Source organism: Danio rerio, chromosome 3, assembly GCF_052040795.2.
Source record: "Danio rerio strain M-AB ecotype USA chromosome 3, GRCz13ab, whole genome shotgun sequence".
NCBI classification, from domain to species: domain Eukaryota; kingdom Metazoa; phylum Chordata; class Actinopteri; order Cypriniformes; family Danionidae; genus Danio; species Danio rerio.
In genome coordinates, this window is record NC_141023.1 from 35,904,612 (window position 1) to 35,927,500 (window position 22,889).

The window sequence follows — 22,889 nt, forward strand, 5'->3', positions numbered from 1 at the left end:
TTCAAACTTTCTTTTCCTTAGGGTACTAAGAAAAAAGTTTCAGTGCCAAATCAAGACGGTGATGTACACAAAACATGCCCTCCATCCCCAGATACTATAGCTATCACTTTGCCAGATCACAAGGTAGCTGCATTGTTAAAATATGCAGGCAAACTGGTTCGCATAATTAACTGTTAAAAGATGCAATCAGTGTCCAAACTGATCTGTCAAACTATGAGAAACCATTCGACTTCGACCAAACACTTCCACAAATACATGCGAGTACAATCTTGAGTGAAATGCAAGAAACCAATAGAAAAACTACTGATTGTTTAAGTGTTTTTTATCTCAGAAACTTCTTATAGTGCCTGGAGACTGTGTTCTGGAATGCCTTAGGATTTAATCCAAGCTGCCATTTGACTAAATGTTTCCTGTTTAAGTTGAGCTAGGGAAGGATATGATGATGATGATGATGTTAGTGACTACAGACAAATCTCCACGAGACCACGGTTCAAGCATTTGTCATTGTGATGCCTTTCGAAAACGATGACCGATGTGGCATATAAATCTCATACAGGAAATCTTTTCATAGCAATATGCAATGGAAATCCCCAGCTGAGGCAGCCCACATGGGGAGCCCCATATTATACACGGTGGGCACTGATCATTATTTCCTTTCCATCAGGCAAGACTGGCTCCTGTTAAACTGTATGAAACTGTGAAAAAGCCACAGCATCAACAGTAAAGCTGTTAGTTTCTTTAGCATGTATTAGTGGTGAGTGCCACCGGTAACCCATGTTTTCATCATGTGCTAGTCTGAGAGCTCTGGACTCCACCCATCTATTTCACAGATGCCCAAAACACGTGAATTCACACACGTCCGTAACTACAAGTAAACATATCTGAAAAATAAAACCACTCTTTCATTTGCAATTAAAATGAGCAAATAAACACGACTATGCATTTAGGCTTTGAATATGAGTCGAGTGCCATGCTCTCGGTTGACACCAGTCTCTTTGTTATTTATGAGACGGCCTCAGCATACCAACAAACATGAGAGAGCTGCTGATTTACATCTTAAGCCGGGCTTTTCATATTGGCCTGATTTATTTTACATAATACAGCTTTAACGTTAGTTATGGCATTTAAATGTTACTCGTGCGGACAAACCAGTAACGCGCACGAGGCAGCTCTTTAAATAGCCACGAGATTCCGGTAAAACTTCAAAACTATGATGATGTTGAGTGTGATATTCTCAAAATTGAGTTAGTAATAGTGGTCTCATGGTTGCTTTTAAACACATTCAACAGTCAAAGAAGTTGTGCTGTTTATGAAGCGCTAACGGTCATTTCTGGTGAAATTCAAAAGCGCGTCCAGCCGCGCAATGAAGCCACAGGAGCGATTTAATCCACTCACTGAATGCGCATACTATCTAGGAATGATTTAGACAGAAACCAGCTCTTAGCAGAGGGCTTTTGTTCAAGACCGCGACGGTGAAAAGTTGAGAGAATAACATGGGCGTTTCTTCTGGGCAGGTTACAGCGCAACTTCAGCTAACGCTAGCTAAACCTCACTTCTCATCCCTCCCGAAGACGCTAAAAGTCAAGTTTGGCCCCTCGCTAGTCTTCGCACATGTCTGTGGATGGGAAACGGGCCTCCTACCTTTCATAACATTACTGTAAATGGTGCCTCTGAACTCTTCTTTGTCCCCCTTATCGAAGTCATCCCCGTGTATGATGCGCATCTGCTTGAGGAAAGTGGACTTGCCGCTCTCTCCGGCGCCGAGCAAAAGTATCTTCACTAGGCGTTTCACAAAGGTTTTTTCTTTGAAAATTTCTCGGTCTATTTCTTTAGATTTCCTTAGCTGTTCCGCATCGCTGCTGTCGAGAAAACAGTTTGGAAAACAAAGGGATAGAAAGGACCCTGACTGCAGGAAATACGCCATCTTTGTGCAACTTCATCGAGACAGTAGGGAGTGAAACTGCGCGCGCCTGAGTGCTGGTGGCGGGCGGGGCGCTGTAACAGTGGCGCGCGCGCAGTGCTCTGATGGAAGTTTTGGGCGGGTTCTTTTCCCAATTTTATTCAATAATTAATATTACAAAAAACAGTACATTATAGCCTTAACACATTGTTTAGGAATCTAGAACAAATCCTTAATAATAATACATTGAACAAGTGCAAATGGCTTAAGAGTAAATCATTTTCACACAATATCACATAAGATAAAAGAGGAATTAAGGAACGAGAGAAAAAAAATATTTTAAAGTTACTTATCGAGCAAGGAAAGACAACATATTTTTTATTATAGATTATTCTAAGTGTTAATTTAATGTTCTACTTAAAAAGTTTTTTTTTTCCCAATATAGCAAATAACATCCGTAATGTGTAAATTACTTTGCATATTAACCTTGGAAAGACTCAATTAATGAACTCAATGAATAAAAAACAAAGACAAATGTTGAAAAAAGTGAATAAAAAAGTGACAAATGTTCTCTCCTTCAAAGAGTTCAAATATCCGCTACATCGCAATCTTTTGACAAAAGTAAATAAAAGGTTAATATTACTGGGAATCTTCTATGATTTTATAAGGTATAGGCAGAATTTAGCGTAGTAATAATAGGCACATATTCATCCATTGGCATTGAATGTAAGCAATTTCAAAGTTTAAACAAGTAGGGCAACATGTGCATCCAAGAGATTTGCTTATTACTTAAATTTGCACTCAGATTTTTAGTTTTTGTTGTACATCATTGTTTACTCTAATCACGATGTAAAGCCTGACATAAGTTGCAAAGTCAGAGAAATATGATAAAATAAAACTAATTGGCAATTTTGTGCATATGTTGTAATTTCAGAAGAAATTCTAATCCCATAATTCAAAGTCATAATATAAATGATTAATATAAATTATTTGGATTTTTTAGGGAAAAGTGGGATAATGGATCCCCCAGGAAAACAAACCTCCCTATCCCTATATATGAAAGCAGCTGAATCTCAAACAAAATGTTAAATCTTTTGACAGGAAGATACAGAACGGAGAACGCACCTGTACAATTTATTGCCAGAGGCAGATTTAACCCATAAGTGCTCGCTTAGGGCCCCAGGAAATCTGAGGGCCCCACAATAAATACGGTACCTAGATGCATAAATTGTGTATAGCATAGTTTTCTATCATATTTTGTATAGTGAACGGAATTATTACATATCCGTACAAATGTGTCCCCCACCTTCAATCATGGAGCAGTCCAGCAGCCAAAGTTTAGTTTAGATTTAGTTTTTAAAAGTCAAAGAGTTCATTTATTATTTTCAGTTTAGGAAAATATGATATAAAAATAGCTGAATAAATTAAAGTACAAAAGGTGTACAATAGGACTTTTGGGCCCTATTGGGGCCAAATCCACCCCTGTTTAATGCTCACTGATTCTGAAAGATTAGATTCAGTGGCCCAATCTTGCCCAGCAGAGGAGTGTTTTATAGACCTTTAATCTGACTGTAACTACAACGGCAGTTTCTGATTAGGTCTAGGAACAGCGCAGATTAAATGAATCGCAGGACAGTCCCAGGAGAAACCCCAAGTAGGCGTGTCGTGAGTGTGTGTGAGTGTGTGTCGCCGCCTGTCGGAGTGTGTGCGCAGTGCAGAACGGAGCTTCGTTGTGATTGGTCTGCTTTCACTCTCTGATATTTACTGCTCACTGGTGTGGTACGTGCACTGTCCAGAGCTCTCAGAAAACCAACAAACTTCTTTCTTATAAGGGTTGCTGACAACTGGATTAATTTTGTACTTATAATATAGTTTTTTTTTCCGGAATACAAAATGACAATAAGATCGGACCGAGACCATGGACAACATTATAGGCCACGGATGACCTGCCTTAAAAAGGTAAAGTTCATACTTAAGGCAAAGTAAACAATTGATGAGATACATTACCAAGCAATTACCACTTTCAAAGACATTGTATACTTTAAAATTAACTGTTGTTTGCATGGTTTTGCAGTGTTTCCTTAAATTAGTGTCTTTTATGCATATTTTCTTTCTATACATATATAGACTATATTCTTTATATATTAAAAGTTATTTAAGCTAAAATATAAACCCTAACAGCCGTACCTCTTCTATTTAAATTAACAATGGTTTTTAAATTAAAGGTGGTTGGTTATTGTTGTTAAACCACGGTAACCACAAATTAATCATGGATTTGCTGAAATAGCCACAGCTTAACCATGACATTTGTTGTAAAAATGTTTTTAAATGGACAAGTTAATATCAATATGGCATAAACAGATTTCAATGTCACTTTATCTCAGTATGTCCATATTCAAATATAGATATTTGTCGTTTATTTTTCTGTTTTGTTGTTTATTTTCAGCTTCTAAGAGAGATCTTCTATTCATTGAAAAGATTCACTGTAAAAGAGCTTTCTGATTCAAATCCAATTAGCCTGGCCTCCTGCCACATCTGACAGCTTGCCTTAAGATCTTCATGTCTTACTCTAAAGTTCAAGCATGTTGCCGTAGAACACGAGTGTCAAACATGTTTTAGGTCAAAGCTGAGGTGGACTTATTGTTACTTGTATTAGTGGTTAAACCTTAGTAGACTTGTGTACTGTAGAAACTTATAATCAGTCACACAGTTACATTAAAACCTGAACTCTTGAATTGAGAGTTGAATTGGGCTATTTTATTTCTGATTGCTGACCCTTTTTATTCAGTGGTTATATATAAACACAAAGTTCATTGTTTTTAAGCTTAGTATGCCTTTTAATGCTATTTTATAATAAATAAACTGCTGAAAGTTTTAAAATGTAGGAAGCTGTCAGTTAAAAGGGTACAGAGCCAACGTAAAACATAGAAAACCATTAGTAAATAAATAAATAAACAAACAAATAAACAATTGAGCATGCACGGTGGGAAAATAAACAAACAAAGAGTTTATTAAAAGTATTATCAGTTTTTTCATCTACTTTTAAAATAATTTTTATAAATATACAGGTTTTGATATTTAAAATGGGTAATTGATGACAGGGCTTTGAATTCTTAAAGATTAATGCACAACTGATGTAGTCTGACCAAAAATATGGTTGATTTAAAGATTGATTTTCAATGGTTTTATACTGTGATTTGTCCCATATTCTGTAATTCATATTCTTACTACTCATTTTCTGCATTTGAAATAAAGAGACGGGCTTGTAACATTGTACCCATTGTAAACTGATGTTCAATAATGATTTTTAGAAATATCAAAGGCAATAACATGTATTTATAAACTAAATTAATTGAGTTGAATCAAGAAAAAGGTGTATTATTCTGCTGTGCTGACCCCTTATAAAGCAGGAAATAAGCCAAAGGAAAGTAAAGAAGTGAATCAAGAGGGAGTAATCAAATCAAGAATACAATTAAATCAAAATGGGAACTTACTAGAGCTGCACAATAATGGAAAAATCTGACATTATTTGACGATTAATCTGACAATATTTTATTTAGCTGCGATTTTTATTAGCTTATGACCACAATTTCGGGAGATGAATAGCTCTATTTGGAATGAAATCATTAATTTAGATTAATTGGAATAATCTTGTAGAGGAATGAATCAAAGAAATTGCAGGAATAAATAAATGAAAGAGCAAAGATAAAAGTGTAATTAGAAGTCGGATATTCAGTACCAGTAATACGATACAATATTATGATATTTTGCCCCCGATGAGGATAGAACACAATATCAGCAACATATCACAAGAAAAGCAGCCATAATATATCATGAAAATATTAAATTATAAATGAAATTATAACTTAAAAAGTTAAAAGATGTATTTTTTTTATTAACAGCACAAATATTTTGTAGAATTGTTAGATTGATATATGTTTGATCTGCCATTAAGAGAAGCGCCACCTTGTGCATATCAATATTTTATCCTGCCCCTATTATTATATCCATGCTGAAATGATATATTGTGCAGCCCTAGAACGTACTAATGAACATCAGTTTGAATCAGGACAAATAAAGCTCATCTCAGTTGGCTTTTTTTTTTACATTTCAACATTCCAGAGTCAATTGTTATTTATTATTTTCCTCACAATTAACACACCAGACATTTTTCAGGTTTTGTCCATAAATTGCTCTTGTTGATCTAATATTCTGTGCATCTCATCTCACCCTCTGTTTATAATTCCAAAATTAAGCTAGTAATTGTGACTTGAGCCATTAATATACAGACTAATACAGTCGTTAAAGTCTCTAGTAATAGCAAAACTGTAAGTTTTACTGCTTCAAGAACAGCACTATTAGTACCTCCTAAACTGAGAAATGCCATATATTTTTTGGCGCATGAAAATAGTTTGTCACTTGTTAAATTTATTTTCTGATAGTTATTTTGATACTTTTGGCTAAAAGAACCTTTGAAATAAGCAAAATCATTTCGTGAAGTAATAAGGAACTATGACGCTGTCTAAAGGGTGGTTTATACTTGATGCGTTCACAAGTTCACTAGTGTGTGCATTTATAAATTGGGGGATGTTTGCTTTGGGTGTGTGTGCCATTATTTTGTGTGGTAAAGCACACAACATTTTTGTAAAGTCTTGTATCATAAAACATTTCATTAGAGTGTTCATCAGGCAATCAGAATCAATCATTTAAAAATCTTGTATTAATATATAATACATTCAATATGATATAGGTTGTTTTTTTTATGAAATATAGCTTAATTGGGAGCAGGGCCGCAAGATTAATTAAAAGCCATTTTCATGTACATTTTGTGAGTAAAGCCAGTTCTGTGTTCAGCAGTAAATCCCTAACATGGTCTTTCAGATGGAGCAGCATTTACTACACGAAGCATGAAATCAAAGAAAGTCAATCATTACATTTGCATTATTTTTTTTGCTAATTACTTTGTCTGAAATATAACTTAGTTACTCAGTATATAATTTAACTGACTGAATAGAAAAAATCCATAAAACATAAATCTCAATGCACAGATGTTAACCCAAACTCTCTTCAGTCAAGTGTTTAAAATAGATCTTTCTCAGGGTTTGGAAATTTTTCAAACTTGTTGGAAGCCCTTCGGGCAGGCATTCTTCAAAAAAACAAAAAATAAAATGTAAGTGGCCCTATTAACAAATACATTACTCACTAAATAAAAACAAATATACGTTTACCAAATAAAAGCACAAACTCTGCGTTAATGGTTCATGTTGTTACCTCTTTTTCTTAATAAGAAGTGGATTCATTGCTGCCATATTAGTAGCACAGCCGGTTGCCATGTCTCAGTGCTGACATGAAGAGAGTGCAATATTAATGATTTATTTTATCACATGTAGAACCGGATCCTCAGGACTACCGGTAGCCTGCTTAGTACCTTTATTGTTTTATTTTTTTAAAACATTTTAGTAAAAATCTTTTTATATTGTGTACTGTTACTTCTGACAACACCAGTTAGCGCAAATGCAAATTCAAGCACTTCCTGATGCCCAAAAAGGACATTCTGGTAGGATCACCAGCAGTGTTGCCAGTGCAGGCTGCTGAAGAACACTCCCACAGTCACACACCAGGTTCAGGTTCACACACAGCTGAAACTGTTTAGGACCAATCAGATGGACTATATACACACCTCACGAGCAGACTGAGTCTCTTGGCTGAGTCTTGTTTACCTAGTGAGCATTGCGAAAGTGTTATTTATATAGTGTAACTGTGATTTTGACTCTTGTTTGTTTCATTGTTTATGTTTGTTTCACCACCTGCCCTGACCATTTGCCTGTTATTTTGGCCACTCTCTGGATTATTTACATGGTTCCATCTGTCCCTGTTTGAACCTTGCCAGCCTGATGAATCTAATAAAAGCTGCATTTAGATTCAACCCTTGTTGTATTGCAGATACAGCATAATTACTCAATGTGTGAGAGAATGAAAAGCATTTAAATATTTCTGTTTTCTTCTCAATAAAACAGCCTCATGGGCAGGGTGGATTCATTTTTGGTAGCTCAACTGGAAGACACAATATCTCTAGGATGTTGGGTTAGCGATTCTGCCTTTTTCATAGTATTCTAAGCAGAAATAAAGTAATTGCTTTAATATTTACTTTATTATCAAGAAAAAATATAAGAAGAAGAACTCAGTTAAACCATTTATTGTTGTAGTTGTTAATTAGTCACGTTGAATCAATGGAAGCAGTTAAATTTTCTGTTTATTTACAAACTTTTATAGAAATTTCTTGTTTTTTTCTTTAGGGCATATTTTGGTTTTCAACACAAGAGTCAGAGTCTTCTGAGCAGATTTACTACTGATCACAGAACTGTGCTTCCTACATGATCATGACAATCACAGCTAGCTAAATCTCAAATCATTCAGCCCTAATTGAGAGCCCTTTTCCTGCATTTAACTTCAATAGCTAAGGAGACTGATCCTCCTCTTATTTAAGCATTGTATTTAATCATTTAATTATAAAACAAATGTCCTAAATTTTTCAGCTGGAGGCCATGGTGGTTCAAATGCAAGACCCATCAACTGGTGTGAAGGGATCAGATCAGAAGCTAAACGTTACTACCATTCCTCATGTCATGACGGGTGAGTTTGTAATGCAGCACTGCCAGCTTCTCACTGAATCTTTATACTGATCATGTATTGTATACTGTACACTACCTTAAGGTCTATATACAGACACAAGCGTTGTGCTGCCAGATCATAATCTGACGCCCGGCTATATACAGCAGCCTTCAATTGGATGAGATCTTTGCTACTTTACGTTCCAAAGTTGCTCCTTAATCTGTGCAACGGTTGTCATCAAATCTAGTCAGCCAAGAAGTCTAACTTCATCAAACAGTTAACCGGGTCTTGTAGTAATAAGATTTAAAAAGCACTCTTTCACTGTGAAATTGTGTGAATGTTTAGGTAAATATTTTCAGACCTACTTTTTTGTTAGTAGTACTTTGTAAAGCCTTTTGAATTAATCAATTGATAGAGTGAGTTTGCGGTTTATATGCATGATTTTATGGTGTGCTTACATTTAAAGATATCTGCTCACTGCCCTTGCCCTTAAGCAACACTCAAACCTATTGTTAATCCTTAAAGGGTCAGTTCACTCATAAATGAATATCTATAATTTACTTATTCTCCACTAGATCAAATCTTATTTGAGTTTTTTTCTTCTGTTGAACACAAAGGAAGATACTCTAAAGAATGTTGAAAAAGCAGCCATTAACTTCCATAGTATGTTTTGTTCCTACTATGGGACTCACTTATGGAGATATTCAGCAAAGTGTCACTAGGAAATATTTTGAAATGTTTATCATGTATTAACGTAAAAAATCTTATCTAATTGATGTGTTTATTTGTTTGTTGTTTTTAATTGTAGATTTATTAATAAAATAATATGATAATAGTCTTTGTTTCTGACATGGCATCAAATAAAAACACATGATCATGACGATGTTTCTACTGTGGATGCCATCGTTTCTTTCAACATATGCTTCAGAATATCTTCCTTTGTGTTCAACAGAAAAAAGAACCAACTAAGTTTCATCTCAATTCAATTCATCTTTATTTCTATAGCGCTTCGACAGTGTAGATTGTGTCAAAGCAGCTTAACATAGAAGTTCTAGTAATTTGAAACAGCATCAGTCCAGTTTTCAGAGTTGACGTTCAGTTTAGTTTAGGTCAACATGGTTTAATTTTTACTCCTGAAAGTCCAAACACTGATTAGCGAATCTATTGATGTGCAGCTCCACAAGTCCCAAACCAAGCAAGCCAGTGGCGTGAGAGTGAGAGTTAAGTAAGAGTAAATGGTGCGGATATGTACATTTTATGGAATATATCATTTTTATAATCATTTTTTGGGATCTTTCTATTACCAATAAACCTCTCTCTGAAGATAACATATTGCACCTCAGTGTGGAGCAAAACACAACATGAAAAGTACATTGCACCTCACTATTAAATTTTCTGACGTACAGTAAGTGTACAATAGTTAAAAACAGATACAGTAATATAATATGAAAGCATCATTTCTGCAATAGTTTATTATTATTATTATTGTGCAAACAAAAATCATGTCATTTTCATGTTCTTACCACACTTTATTTTCTATATGTTTAGATATTACCATGTTTCTGTTTGTCTTGACAGACCAGGACATTATTGCATGGATCGCTAAACATATGAGCATGGAGAATAATGGTACTTGTGAAAATGTGTTGTTTCAAATTATTCAGAAACGATCTGAAATAATACAATTTAAATGTGGAATACAATTTTCTTGGATGCTGTTTTTGGCAGAGGCTCAAGCATTTGGCACAATGTTAGTGGCATATGGATACATCTACCCTCTGCAGGACCACAAAAAGCTCGTCCTTAAATCAGACGGCAGTTTGTATCGCTTTCAGGTAATTAGAACTTACCTATTTAAAAGTGTTTTAATGGTGGTGCGTTTTAATCGGAGATCATTTCCCTCTGTCTAGACCCCCTATTTCTGGCCTGTGCAGAAGTGGGCCGCTGAGGACATCGACTATGGTTTGTAAACTTGTGTATATTCAGTTTCCACAACATATCTCATAATGAATAGTTAAGATGAGTTTAGATATATAATATATATTGAAGGTATATTTGAAAACCTCTGGCCAGCTGCTATTGCTTTTATCCATTTAAAGGGGTATGAAAATGAAAATTTTTTTTGTGTGTGTTTGTTTTGTCTTAAAAACATGTTTGTATGTGACCAACCCCTAATAAACATGTTTTTTTTCATCACTTTAGCAATCTATCTGGCAAAAAGGAATATTAGAAAAAAAGGAGCGCTTGATGCTCATGAACAGGTATGTAAAACATTTTAATTAATTTGATTAGACTTTTTAAAAAAAAATCCTTTTAAAGTTGTAATGTGGGGCAAATTTCAATTTCTTTATTGTTCAATTTTAAAGTTCAATTTCTTTATTGGTTGGATGATTAGATGAAGGCACTGAATTTGGGTGGGGTTAAGCTACATTTTGATGAAACGGTAATGAATGAATCGTGCATAACAGGATCAATCCACCTTTTTCAACACAAATGTTATTTAATGATTAATAAATACTTTATTTAATAATTATTCAATTTCAGAAACTGAATAATGTTAGTCTCCTCAGAAATAACATAAAATACAGTTCTTTGTTTTGTTTATCTATGGTTTTAATCGGTTTAGTTATGTTAATTTAGATGCACTTCCCTACCAAAACAATTATCCTACCCTAGACAATCTGTTCTCTCCAAATAGAGCTACTGAAGTCATGTATTGTTTAAAAAGCAATTAATTGTATTGTAACTATATTATTGATTGTAGAATCCAATAACGCCAAAATAATATTATTTATGCATCATTATGTAGATGTAGATGTTAAATAGTGATTTTTCATCATTTTGACATATTTTCTGCTTATTCGTGAGTTATATCATACTGTCAATTAAATCAGACAAGCAGAGCGGAAATGTACTATGTAGTATAAATGGAGTATAGCCTATGTTGTCTTTGTTCATACTGTTACAGTTTAATAAACAGGGCAACAAAATGTAAATGAGGAGAAGAAATGACTGAAAAAGAGTCCTTTATATTACTGTATTATCATGTATTGTTAAAACACCTTACTTTATTTTCCTGACATCTGAAGAAGAAAATGATGGAAAATGGACAAACAGTAATTATTTATAGTACAATCTTATGATTTGAAATGATGTGTCTTTTTGAGTGAAACTTACCCACTGTAAAAGTGCCCACCCTTACAAAACTTAACCATTGGTTTATTATAATTAAAGTGTAGTAACCATAGATTTGTTTGGGTGTGTAAATGGCCATTTTTAGAAACCACTACTTTAAACTATGCTTAGTACAGCAGTACTTAGTACATGGTTACCATTTTGTGGTTTAACCACAAAAACCTTGTTTGGTTTAATTTGTAGAAAAACCACAATTTATTTTTTGTGGGCTCCCATAAAATAAAATGCGAAACTTTTTAGTGCAAAGCTGAATATCCCATTAAATGCTGACATTAATGAATAATGTAATCATACTAGAACTCTAATGTGTGTTTTATAGGAGGAATACGACAAACTCCACAAATGGATGAACCACAAATGGGATTTTATTGTGATGCAAGCTAAAGAGCAGTACCAGTGAGTTTCTGTACTCTCCTGTCTTTACAAAAGTACATTTTTTGAGAGATATATTTGTGGCTTGACCTTTTACTACAGTTCTTTATTGTTAATGGTACTTACCGTATGTCATTATCTTCTGTCTTTAAAGTGCTGGGAAGGCACGTCCGAAAGCAGACAGAGTTGTGTTTGACTGTCAGGAAAGAGCATACTGGATAGTCCACAGGCCTCCAGTAAGTGACTAGCAGAAGATGCTAGCTTACAAATGTTTTGTTGTTGTTGTAAAAGTGATAAAGACATGTTTTTTTTTGTTCTCGTTTCCACAGCCACAAACTCACAGCGCAATGGATTATGGCCTGGATCGTCATATTGATCCTAATACAGAGGAGGTAAATGGTAAGTTGCTATTTGAGTGCTCAGTATTTGTTGGACAGAGGTTAGCATGCTAATTAGCATCCGGTTCATTCAAAAATAATCAACACATTATCGTTTAGGCCTACCCATCCTCCCTTATGTTTTAAAACTGCACGAATGACTTTAAAGAAGATACTTTGGTAACACTTTACAATCATGTAAGTTAATGTCTTTACTAATGAGAATAAACAGTGAGCATTACATTTTACTGTATCTTTGCAGTCGTTCATTGTTTGGCCTTATGAACTCAGTGCGTTAATTAATGTTAACAAGCACAACTTAATGTTGAAATTAACATCAACACATTATAATTTAATAATTGCACACATGATAAAATACTGCTGTAGTTTTAACTATATTATAGTAAAGTGTAATATCGTATATATAATTGCATTTACAACTCTTTGTTAATTAATGTTACAGCATACTGTAGTATTAACAATAGTAAATTGATTAACTATAATAAATACTGCACTATACTTTGGGTTTTACTACAGTAAATAGGTTTATTGTAGTATACCCTATAGTTGTAGAAAATGTAGTAAAGTGTTGGGTAATTTGTTACTAGATTACTATCGTTGTCATATTACCACAGCAACTATAGAATTACCACAACTTTACTATAGTATGTTACAAAAACAATTTAGTTTTATCCGGGAATTACTATGGCATGTTTTCATGTGTGGTTCATCCTTAGTCCCTTTATTAATCAGAGGTTGCCACAGTGGAATGAACCGCCAACTAATCCAGCATACGTTCTACACATCGGATGCCCGTCCAGCCACAACCCAGAACTGGGAAACACCCAAAAACTCTTGCATTCACACACATACACTACGGCCAATTTAGCTTACCTAATTCACCTATAGTGCATGTCTTTGGACTGTGGGGGAAACTAGAGCACCTGGAGGAAACCCACGTGAACATGGGAAGAACATGCAAACTCCACACAGAAACGCCAACTAACCCAGCCAGGGCTCGAACCAGCAACCTTCTTACTGTGAGGCTATTGTGCAACCCCTTGCACCACCATGCTGCCCTCATCCTTAGTTCATGTCAGTAAATACATTAACAAAGTGGTGAAGAACACTGATCATTTTGCTGCTCATTAACTTTAATGTGTACAAAGAAAGCCAAAAAAGTACACATTTATCAAAATCTCTGATTTGTTTTGCAGAATAGAGATAGTCATACAGGTTAAGAGTGACATGAGGGTGATTAAATGATGATATAATTGTAATTTTGTGGGTAAACTATACCTTTGGACAGTTATGTTGAAGTGAGTGGGAGTTCACATATAGGCAGGACTGGATGCTGTGTGGTCTGAAAGGCTTTACCTATAGAGGCGATTAGCAGTGTGTCTGTCGCAGTCCTGGGATGGCCGTGGAGATTCTCTCACAATCTTCTTTGCTATATAAGAGGATTTCTGACCTGTTGATCTTGCGAAGAGATCCCCATCATCCCACCTACCCCTTACCCTTATAGAGCCTGTTGGAAATAAACCAGGGAATAAGGGGTGGGCTGGTGGCTAAGGGCTCAGCGATAAAAGGCGTTTTTGTGTGACATTTGCTTGTTCTCCTTGTGTTTGTTTGGGTTTCCTCCGGGTGCTCTGGTTTCCCCCACAGTCCAAAGACATTTGCTATTGGTGAACTGGGGAAACTAAATTGGCCGTAGTGTGTGAATGGGAGAATGTGTGGATGATTCCCACACTGAGGGTTGTACTGTTGGCATTAGGTTGCTGCTGGCAGGGCATCTGCTGTGTAAAACATATGCTAGAGTAATTGATGGCTCATTCTGATGTGGCCAGGGAATAAGACAAAGGAAAGCAAGTGAGCTTTAATATTGAGTGCACTAGTGCATTACTGCTTTAAATGAAAACTTATTTTGTGGTCTCTGTTTTTTAATTTGTCGAGAAACATTGAACAGGCAACAAATATTAAAGTCAAATATTATGCTCTCGTGACGTTAAGGGGATAGTTTTTCTTTTTTTTTCTTTGACAAAATAATTTATTGTGTTTTATATGTAAATTATGACAGATATGCTACACTACTATTCAAAGCTTAGGGAATTGTTTAATTTTAAAAAAGTAAATTAACTTTAATTCAACAAAGATGCATTAAATTGATGATTGAAGTGTCATAACAGACAGTTAAACTGTTATGCAGGTGTTTTATTTTAAATATATACAGGTCCATTAAATGCTCTGTGGACCCTTTTTCACAACATGGTGATGACACGTTTATTGGTTATCAGCATCTTAAATCCTCAAAAGTTTTTAATATCTTGATTTAAAAAAAAACAAAACAATGTGTGTACATTTTTAAAGCTATGCTTTCTATTATACGATCCTTGCATCAAATAAAAACTATTAATACTATGCAAGGAGTTTGTAATGAGTTTGTAATGTTCAAAATGAGCTGAAACAGCACAAATCTTGAGTTTTATTTATTTTTATTTTTTTGCGACAACCTAATTGTTGTATGTAGGGACGCTCCGATCGACAGGCCGTAGATAGGTATTGGCCGATAATCACATTTCACGACTCGATCGGTAACCACTGATCTGACCGATCTCATGAACTGATCACAAGTGTTGATGCATGTACACGACCGGGTTATGCATCAGCAGTAATACAACATGAGCAATGTTTCTAAACTGCATTGTCAGTCATTTTTCTTATCTGTTTTATCTATCTTTTTTGTAAAGCTGCTTCTGACCATTACATGTATGCAATATCCCTAATTTATTATCTTAGGTTAATTCGAGATCTCATACTTAAAGGGTAATTGTGGTTGAGCACTGGCAAAGTTAAATAAAGCTTGAAGAATCAGAATCGGCACTCTGTATTGGCCGATCACCATGACAAGGAAACGGTATCTAGGATCCACTGCAAAAATCCTGATCGTAGCATCCCTAGATGTATGTTCTGTCCGCTTAAATTGGTAAAAAATTATTATTCTCTCTTCTGGCTGCCATTTGAATCTGGCTTCTTTTTTTTGAGTTTTTAAAATGCAAAAATGTATATAAAATATGAATTAATCTTTTAATATGTTGTGTATATGACTGATTTGAAAGATTATATTGTGAATTTTTTAATATGACTGTCTCTTTTTCTCTCTTTTTTTTCTTGGCAGATTTGTACTTCTAAGTCTTCAGTTTTCAAGATATACAATCTACCTATTCCAGCCCTGAATATCAATTATTCAAAAACTTGGATATACTAAATCAATTAGTGTGTATACATAGTGAACCACAGTGCTTCCCTGCTTCTACTGTATATACCCTGAGTGTTATTTCAGTCCTTTGACCATTTTTAACCAATTTAATGTCCCTTTAATTATTAATACTGTGGATTTTTTAGGTAGAGGATTGTGTTCATTTGTATTTGGTATGATTTCACACATTGGGGTGTGAAATAATTTACTGTCTAATTCATTGTTATTCATTAACAACTATTTTTTATTATAACATTATTTATCAGAAAAATTGTGCAGCTCAGAACCATTCTGCAATGATCTATACAAACAGTACTTTAATTAATTAATTAATAAATCAGCTGTTATTTACATGAATCATTTAAATGAATAATTCAATGAACCATTCCTAAAAAAGCCAGTTGCTTGTTCATTGAATGAATCAGCCATTTTAAATAAATCATTTGAATGAATCATTCAGCAATCTATTTATAGTCAGTTGAGTCATTATTGAATTAATCAGCAGTTTTAAATTAATCATTTAAACAAATGATTTAATGATCCATTCATAAAAAGTCATTATTATTATGCTTCAGAACGCAGCAGAACGAGTGGTCTTTAATTAACCTAAAAGAGCACATGTCACTCCACTGCTCATCCGTTTGCACTGGCTGCCAGTTGCTGCTCGCATCAAATTAAAAGCACTGATGTTTGCTTACAAAGCGATTTCTGGCTTTGCTCCTTCTTATCTGCTCTCACTTCTCCAGATTTATAGGCCCTCCAGAAACTTGCATTCTGTGAATGAACATCGCCTCGTGGTTTCATCCCATAGAAGGAAGAAATCACTTTCCCGAATTCTCAAGTTCAATGTGCCCAGTTGGTGGAATGAACTCCCTAACTGCATCAGAACGGCAGAGTCCCTCGATGTCTTTAAGAAACGACTAAAAACTCAATTATTTAGTCTCCACTTTCCCTACTAATCTGCTATTCCCTCTCTGGCTCCACCACTAAATACTGCTACAAAAAAAAAAAAAAAAAACATTACTAATGTTTTGCTTCTTACACTTTCTTTACATACCTGAAATGTGCCTACAGCACTTATTCACTGTTGCTCTTATAGTTGTGTAAATTGCTTCCTTGTCCTCATTTGTAAGTCGCTTTGGATAAAAAATTACTAAATGTAAATGTATTATTTCATTATATGAATCAGCTGTTAAATGATTCAATCATCCATTTTCGCGAAGCACAAGTCATTGTTATTAAATGATTCAGATCATTTAAATAAATACCTAAAATGAATGATTCACTGAATCAGTCATTAAGACAGAGACTTACCATAACCTACCGGCTTCTGTCAATCGCTCAAAAACACTCCGAAAAAGTACTTGCTATCGAAAAAATTAAAGGAAAGAAAGCAGATATTGAGATATAATTTTTTTGTGAAAATTGCACACCCCTGTTGTGTATCACTTGTGTTTTCAAGATAGCATGTAGCCGTTGTGTCTTGTGTTTTATTAGGCACATTTTTGATTGTAACATAATAGAAAGTTGCTTTCTCTTTTTCCCCCAGAAAAAAACCTTTGATTACTACAGAAGAATCGTAAGTGACAGCACTTCTTTACAGAAATGCAGTGGATGGGTTGTTGTTGTTTTGTGATTAATTGGTTGTAATTTTATATTTTAGAACATCTACACACAACAGGCCATCATGAGGTCAAGGGTCAAGTCTTCAGTGTCTCTCGGAGCGTAAGTCAAAATCAACCTTAGTTAACATTTAGTTGTCTCCTAAAAGTTCTTAATGGACTTTTCTTTTAAATGCCTGTTTTTTTTTTGTTTTTTTTTTTGCTTCCAGCATGCTAAAGTATATAACAAACTTCAATAACCATGACCCATTCCTGGTTCCCTGCCTTCCTAGCAATCCCTGGCTGACAGATAATGACGCGTACTGGGAGCTGAACACAGACGAGTAAGACCCCTGGAGGCCTTTCAGTTTTAAGCTTTTCCTAAAGGGCACATATGATGAAAATCGTCTTTTGTAAGCTGTTTAGACAGAATTGTGTGTAGGAATAGTGTGTCCACAGTCATACTGGAGTGATATAAAGACAATAAGTCTCTTTTTTAAATTTCCTGATGGTAAAATAAGATCCAAATCCTTCCTATATTGAGGTCCACCGCAACGTGACATAGGAGTGTGGTTTCCCCACCCACAAAATTGATTGACAGCCACGTATGAACAAGTCTTCTTAGTAATGAGTATAATTATATCAACAAGACATATCAACAAAGCAACTGGGATTAAAAGATCTCTTCAGCTCTCTGTGAACATCAATCATCATCAAATGTGATCAAGAACGAGTTTTACAACTTTAAAACCTTTTTAAATCAGTGCATGTTTGTTGTGAATTACAGCGATTTTACCGTCTTTATCTCCACACCTGCGTGTCAATACAATTATAAAAGAAGACCGTTCAATCCTGTTTTTGGACGTTAAACCAGGTTTATTTTAAACATTAACATAACACATATTTATACAGCAGTGGATATTAATGTGTATCCTGTCACATTTGTTGTGCAAAAACAGTCCAAAGTTAAATGCGTGCGCTGTGTATGTGTGTGAACTTCGTAATGACATTGTATGTGACTCATTGTTGCAGAAAGACTTGAATTAACTACACAACAAATACATCAAATAATCATTGGTAAAGTTCTTATTGTAGTATTTCTCACAAATGTTATGTGAGATCTGCTTCCTTCATGTCTGTCACTGTGCTGTTTATCTGATATAGCTGAGGCGGAGATTGAGCCACACTCTTAAAGGCACATAGAAACGGTGTGGGCAGGGAGAACTAGCATTAAAGGCACAGGCAACAAAAACAGCTACATTGTGTTTAGAGCAGAAAATTCCAATAATCAGAAAGGTATAATTAATAATCTAATGGGTGTTTTGAGCTAAATTTTACAGACACATCCTGGAGACACAAAAGACTCATCTTAAATCTTGAAAAAGGAGTAAAATAGGTGCCCTTTGATGTTTTTTAAGGCTGATATAAAGAAAATATCCCTCCATTTTGTCGCGCTTTGTCAACTTGTGTCTGTAGATTTCTAAATGAGTATTTTGTCCTTCTTTAAGCCTTAAATCTCTTCAGCAACATTTACATAAACCAGAACAGCATACACCAAAGATTTTGATTCAAAGGGTTTGTAAGGCTGCTGGTAGTTTGGTGTTTTAAAGTCTTAAAAAGTATGCGCCTATAGCTTGATTTTAGTGTTTTTTTACACGACTAAAATTTTATAATATATATACACTATAACACTCGAACCAAAAGCATGCATATATTTATATATATATATATATATATATATATATATATATATATATATATATATATATATATATATATATATATATATATATATATATATATGCTTTTGGTTCGAGTGTTATATTGTGTATATATATATTATGAAATTTTAGTCGTGTAAAAAACAGTAAAATCAAGCTATAGGTGTATATATATATATTATATTTTATCCCACTTGTAAAGGTGCTGAAAAAGTTTGAAAATGCAAATGAAAAGAGGTTAATTTTTTGTGCTAGAAAGGTATGCAGATTAGCTCATATTTAATGAAATAATGTCTTATTTGCATATTTAAATGTGAGGTTTTAGAAAACTTGTACCATATATAAAGTGTTTGAAGTTCTTGATGTAAATCCATTGATTGGGTAAGAATGATGATAACTAATAGTTATAATTTTTTTTGGCAGTATTGAAGTCCCCACAAAGATGAGAGTGGAGCGCTGGTCTTTCAGCTTCTACGAGCTGCTCAATGACCCACGAGGCCGTGCAGACTTCAAGGTCTTCCTGAAAAAAGAATTCAGCGGTATGCTTCACTTTGATGAATACTTTTCTGATTATATTAGGGCCAGTAAAGTTTCAATGTATTGCTAATATACACTGGTGTGGAGAGACCCTCCCTCGTGATTGTTAAACACTTTGGGTGTATGTAAATGCTCTATACACTTACCAGCCACTTTATTAGGTACACCTTATTAGTATCGGGTTGGATCCTCTTTTGCCTTCAGAACTTAATCTTAAGTCTTAATACTTCGTGGCATAGATTCAACAAGGTACTGGAAATATTCCTCAGAGATTTTGGTCCATATTGACATGATAGCATCTCGTGGTTACTGCAGATTTATCATCTGCACATCCATGATGTGAATCTCCCGTTTCACCACATCACAATGGTGCTCTATTGGATTAAGTTCTGGTGACTATGGAGGCCATTTGAGTACAGTAAACTCATTGTCAAGTCTGAGATTATCCATGCTTTATGACATTGAATTATCCTGCTGGAAGTAACCATCAGAAGATGTGTACACTGTAGTCATCAAGGGATGGACAGGGTCAGCAACAATACTCAGGTAGGCTGTGGTGTTTACATGATGCTTAATTGGTACTAATGGGCCCAAAGTGTGCCAAGAAAATATCCACCCACACCATTACACCACCACCAGCCTGAACTATAGCAACAAGGCAGGATGGATCCATGCTTTCATGTTGTTGAAGCCAAATTCTGACTCTACCATCCGAATGTCGCAGCAGAAATCAAGACTCGTCAGACCAGGCATAGTCTTTCCAATCTTCTATTGTCCAATTTTGGTGAGCCTGTGGGACTTCTAGCCTCAGTCTCCTGTTCTTAGTTGACTGGAGTGGCACCCGGTGTGGTCTTCTGCTGCTGTAACTCATCCGCCTCAAGGTTCGATATGTGCGTTTAGAGATGCTCTTCTGCATACCTCTATTGTAACGAGTGGTTATTTGAGTTAGTTGCCTTTCTATCAGCTCGAATCAGTCTGTCCATTCTCCTCTAACAACTGGCATCAACAAGGCATTTGCACCCACAGAACTGCCACACACTGGATATTTCCTCTTTTTCAGACAATTCTCTGTAAACCCAAGAGATGGTTGTTCGTAAAAATCCCAGTAAATCAGCAGCCATGCCTTGTTCAAAGCCACTTAAATCACCTTTCTTCCCCATTCTGATGCTCGGTTTGAACTGCAGCAGATCATCTTGACCATGTCTACAAGCCTAAATGCATTGAGTTGCTGCCATGTGATTGGCTGATTAGAAATTTGGTTACCGAGCAGTTGGCCAGGTGTACCTAATAAAGAGGCCCATGAGTGCACAAATACACATTACATTATATTAATATATTTGTCTTGTTTTTTTTTGACACAATACAGTTTTGTTTTCATATCCTTCGTTTTAACATAAGCTTTTGTATTTTTTTCTCTATTATTTTTTCTATTATTTTTTATTTGCTGTAATTTACATTTGTTTCGGTTTGTATTAGCAATTTTCATTTCTTTAAAGCACTTCAATTAAAACATTGATTTTATTCATTTTTTTAATGTTTTTATTTATAAATTTTTTTTAAACCCTATTATAGTTATTGGAAAGGTCCAAATGTCACTTTTCTGCCATAAACCACTGGCCAAACTCAGGTGCATTATATGTGTTTTGTGTAATTTTGCAAGCTAGTCCTTGATCAATCTTTTACCAATTAGTTACACTACAAGTGTAAAACAAATCAATTGTTATGCATCAATTTTGCTAAAAGGTGTTAAGATTTACTAAAGGATAAATACTTGTTTTTTTTTACAAGAACACATACAGTATTGGCTTTAAATTGCTTAAACCCTGAAAATTGCTGCTTGCAGCTACAGTATATTTCTGTTTACTATTCCTATAGGCACTAGAACATGTGTTTCTTTTCATCTACAGGTGAGAATTTAGCTTTCTGGGAAGCTGCTGAGGAGTTAAAATTTGGCTCAGCAGCTACAATGTCAGAAAAAGCTGAACAAGTTTTCAAGTGAGTTTGTATTGCCTTAATTAATGGCAATTTATACAACTGGTCTCTATAGCTGAACATTTCTCTCTTTTTTTAAATTTTGCAGAACGTTTTTGGCCCCAGGAGCTCCACGCTGGATCAACATTGACGGCAGGACAATGGGTCTTACAGTAAAGGGACTGGAGCATCCTCACCGCTATGTGCTGGAGGCGGCACAGACTCACATCTTCATGCTCATGAAGAAGGTTTGATCGCATTCTTGTAGAGTTTTTTTTTGTGTGATCTGTATGTTTAGTGAAGTATTTAGAATGGATCTTTTTAATATAACGTAACAGAATTGAACATTTCTGAGCTCTGTATTTCTTCTTAGGTTTGGCAATTTGTTGTGACTTTTATCATTTTTTAATTTAGCTGTACTTCATGCTCATGTCAGTTTTAGTCATTTAATTACTGAAACTTATTTTTATAAAAAAGAAACATAACAAAAGCATTGTTCATTTGTGAACTTTTAGGATACCTTTTATCGCTACTTGAAGTCACCAGTTTATAAGGACATACAGAAAAAGGCCATTTCACCTGCACCACACAACTTCACGTAAGTTTTGAAACATTTTTAAAAATGTATAACAGTTTGAAATATTTTCACCAATAATTAATCCTTTACTGCTTTTTCCCTGATTTAATTCTGAATTTATGCTTTCAGTTTTATGTTTATTTTAAGTAATTTTTCTTGTGTGCTTCTGTCATTTTTAAAAAAAGTTTTACTTAATGTTAATGTTGAAATATTTTTAATCTTAGGGTTATTTAGATACTATTATATATATATATTTTTTTTTCATTTTAATTTTAAGATCTTTTTTTATTCAGTGTATTTTTAAGAGTTTAGTAACTAAAAATAACTTACTTTGAAATGTAAAACAACAAGTCCCACAAATTCTTGATAATGGGGCAAAAAATTTTCTCTACACAAAATTTAAACAAAATCTATTTCAGCTGCCACTATTAAAGAGATAAATCACCCCAAAATGTTTACATCATTATTTACATGCTTTTAAAAGACATTCTGAGGAATGCTGGTTGCTGGCACCCATTAACTTCCACAGTAGAAAGAAGGAAAAATACTATGGAAGTCAATAGGTCCCAGCAACCAGCATTCTTCAAAATATCTTCGTGTTCAGCAGGAAAAAAAAGGAAACAAGTTTTGAACAAGTGAAGGGAGAGTAAATTATCATTTTTTCTTTTTCAGAATTTTAATTTTTGTGTGAACTATGCCTTTAATATCACATGAAAACGTGCAGCATTTAATTCATCTACGTTTATAATTCTTACTAAATATTGAGAGCA

At 34.6% G+C, this 22,889-nt stretch overlaps 2 protein-coding genes across 8 annotated transcripts in view; one reads left to right on the plus strand and one right to left on the minus strand.

Annotated features, from left to right (window-relative positions):
- Positions 1-1,956, minus strand: part of gna13b (guanine nucleotide binding protein (G protein), alpha 13b) — a 32,049-nt gene extending 30,093 nt beyond the window's left edge. The window contains exon 1 of one of the 2 annotated variants that reach the window (XR_015479588.1): positions 1,642-1,956. Coding sequence is in view for 1 of the 2 variants with exons in the window: in NM_001013263.2 (NP_001013281.2) it covers positions 1,642-1,924 (283 nt within the window). In the remaining variant the exon portion in view is untranslated. 2 annotated transcript variants of the gene reach the window in all.
- Positions 1,658-22,889, plus strand: part of rgs9a (regulator of G protein signaling 9a) — a 24,116-nt gene continuing 2,884 nt past the window's right edge. For 2 of the 6 annotated variants that reach the window (XR_015480045.1, XR_015480046.1), the window contains exons 1-17: positions 1,658-3,679; positions 3,773-3,859; positions 8,437-8,533; positions 10,091-10,141; positions 10,241-10,347; positions 10,423-10,474; positions 10,715-10,773; positions 12,027-12,103; positions 12,234-12,315; positions 12,409-12,471; positions 17,262-17,291; positions 17,376-17,437; positions 17,544-17,657; positions 19,458-19,573; positions 21,479-21,566; positions 21,652-21,790; positions 22,058-22,140. Coding sequence is in view for 2 of the 6 variants with exons in the window: in XM_087243344.1 (XP_087099470.1) it covers positions 3,794-3,859; positions 8,437-8,533; positions 10,091-10,141; positions 10,241-10,347; positions 10,423-10,474; positions 10,715-10,773; positions 12,027-12,103; positions 12,234-12,315; positions 12,409-12,471; positions 17,262-17,291; positions 17,376-17,437; positions 17,544-17,657; positions 19,458-19,573; positions 21,479-21,566; positions 21,652-21,790; positions 22,058-22,140 (1,286 nt within the window). In the remaining 4 variants the exon portion in view is untranslated. 6 annotated transcript variants of the gene reach the window in all.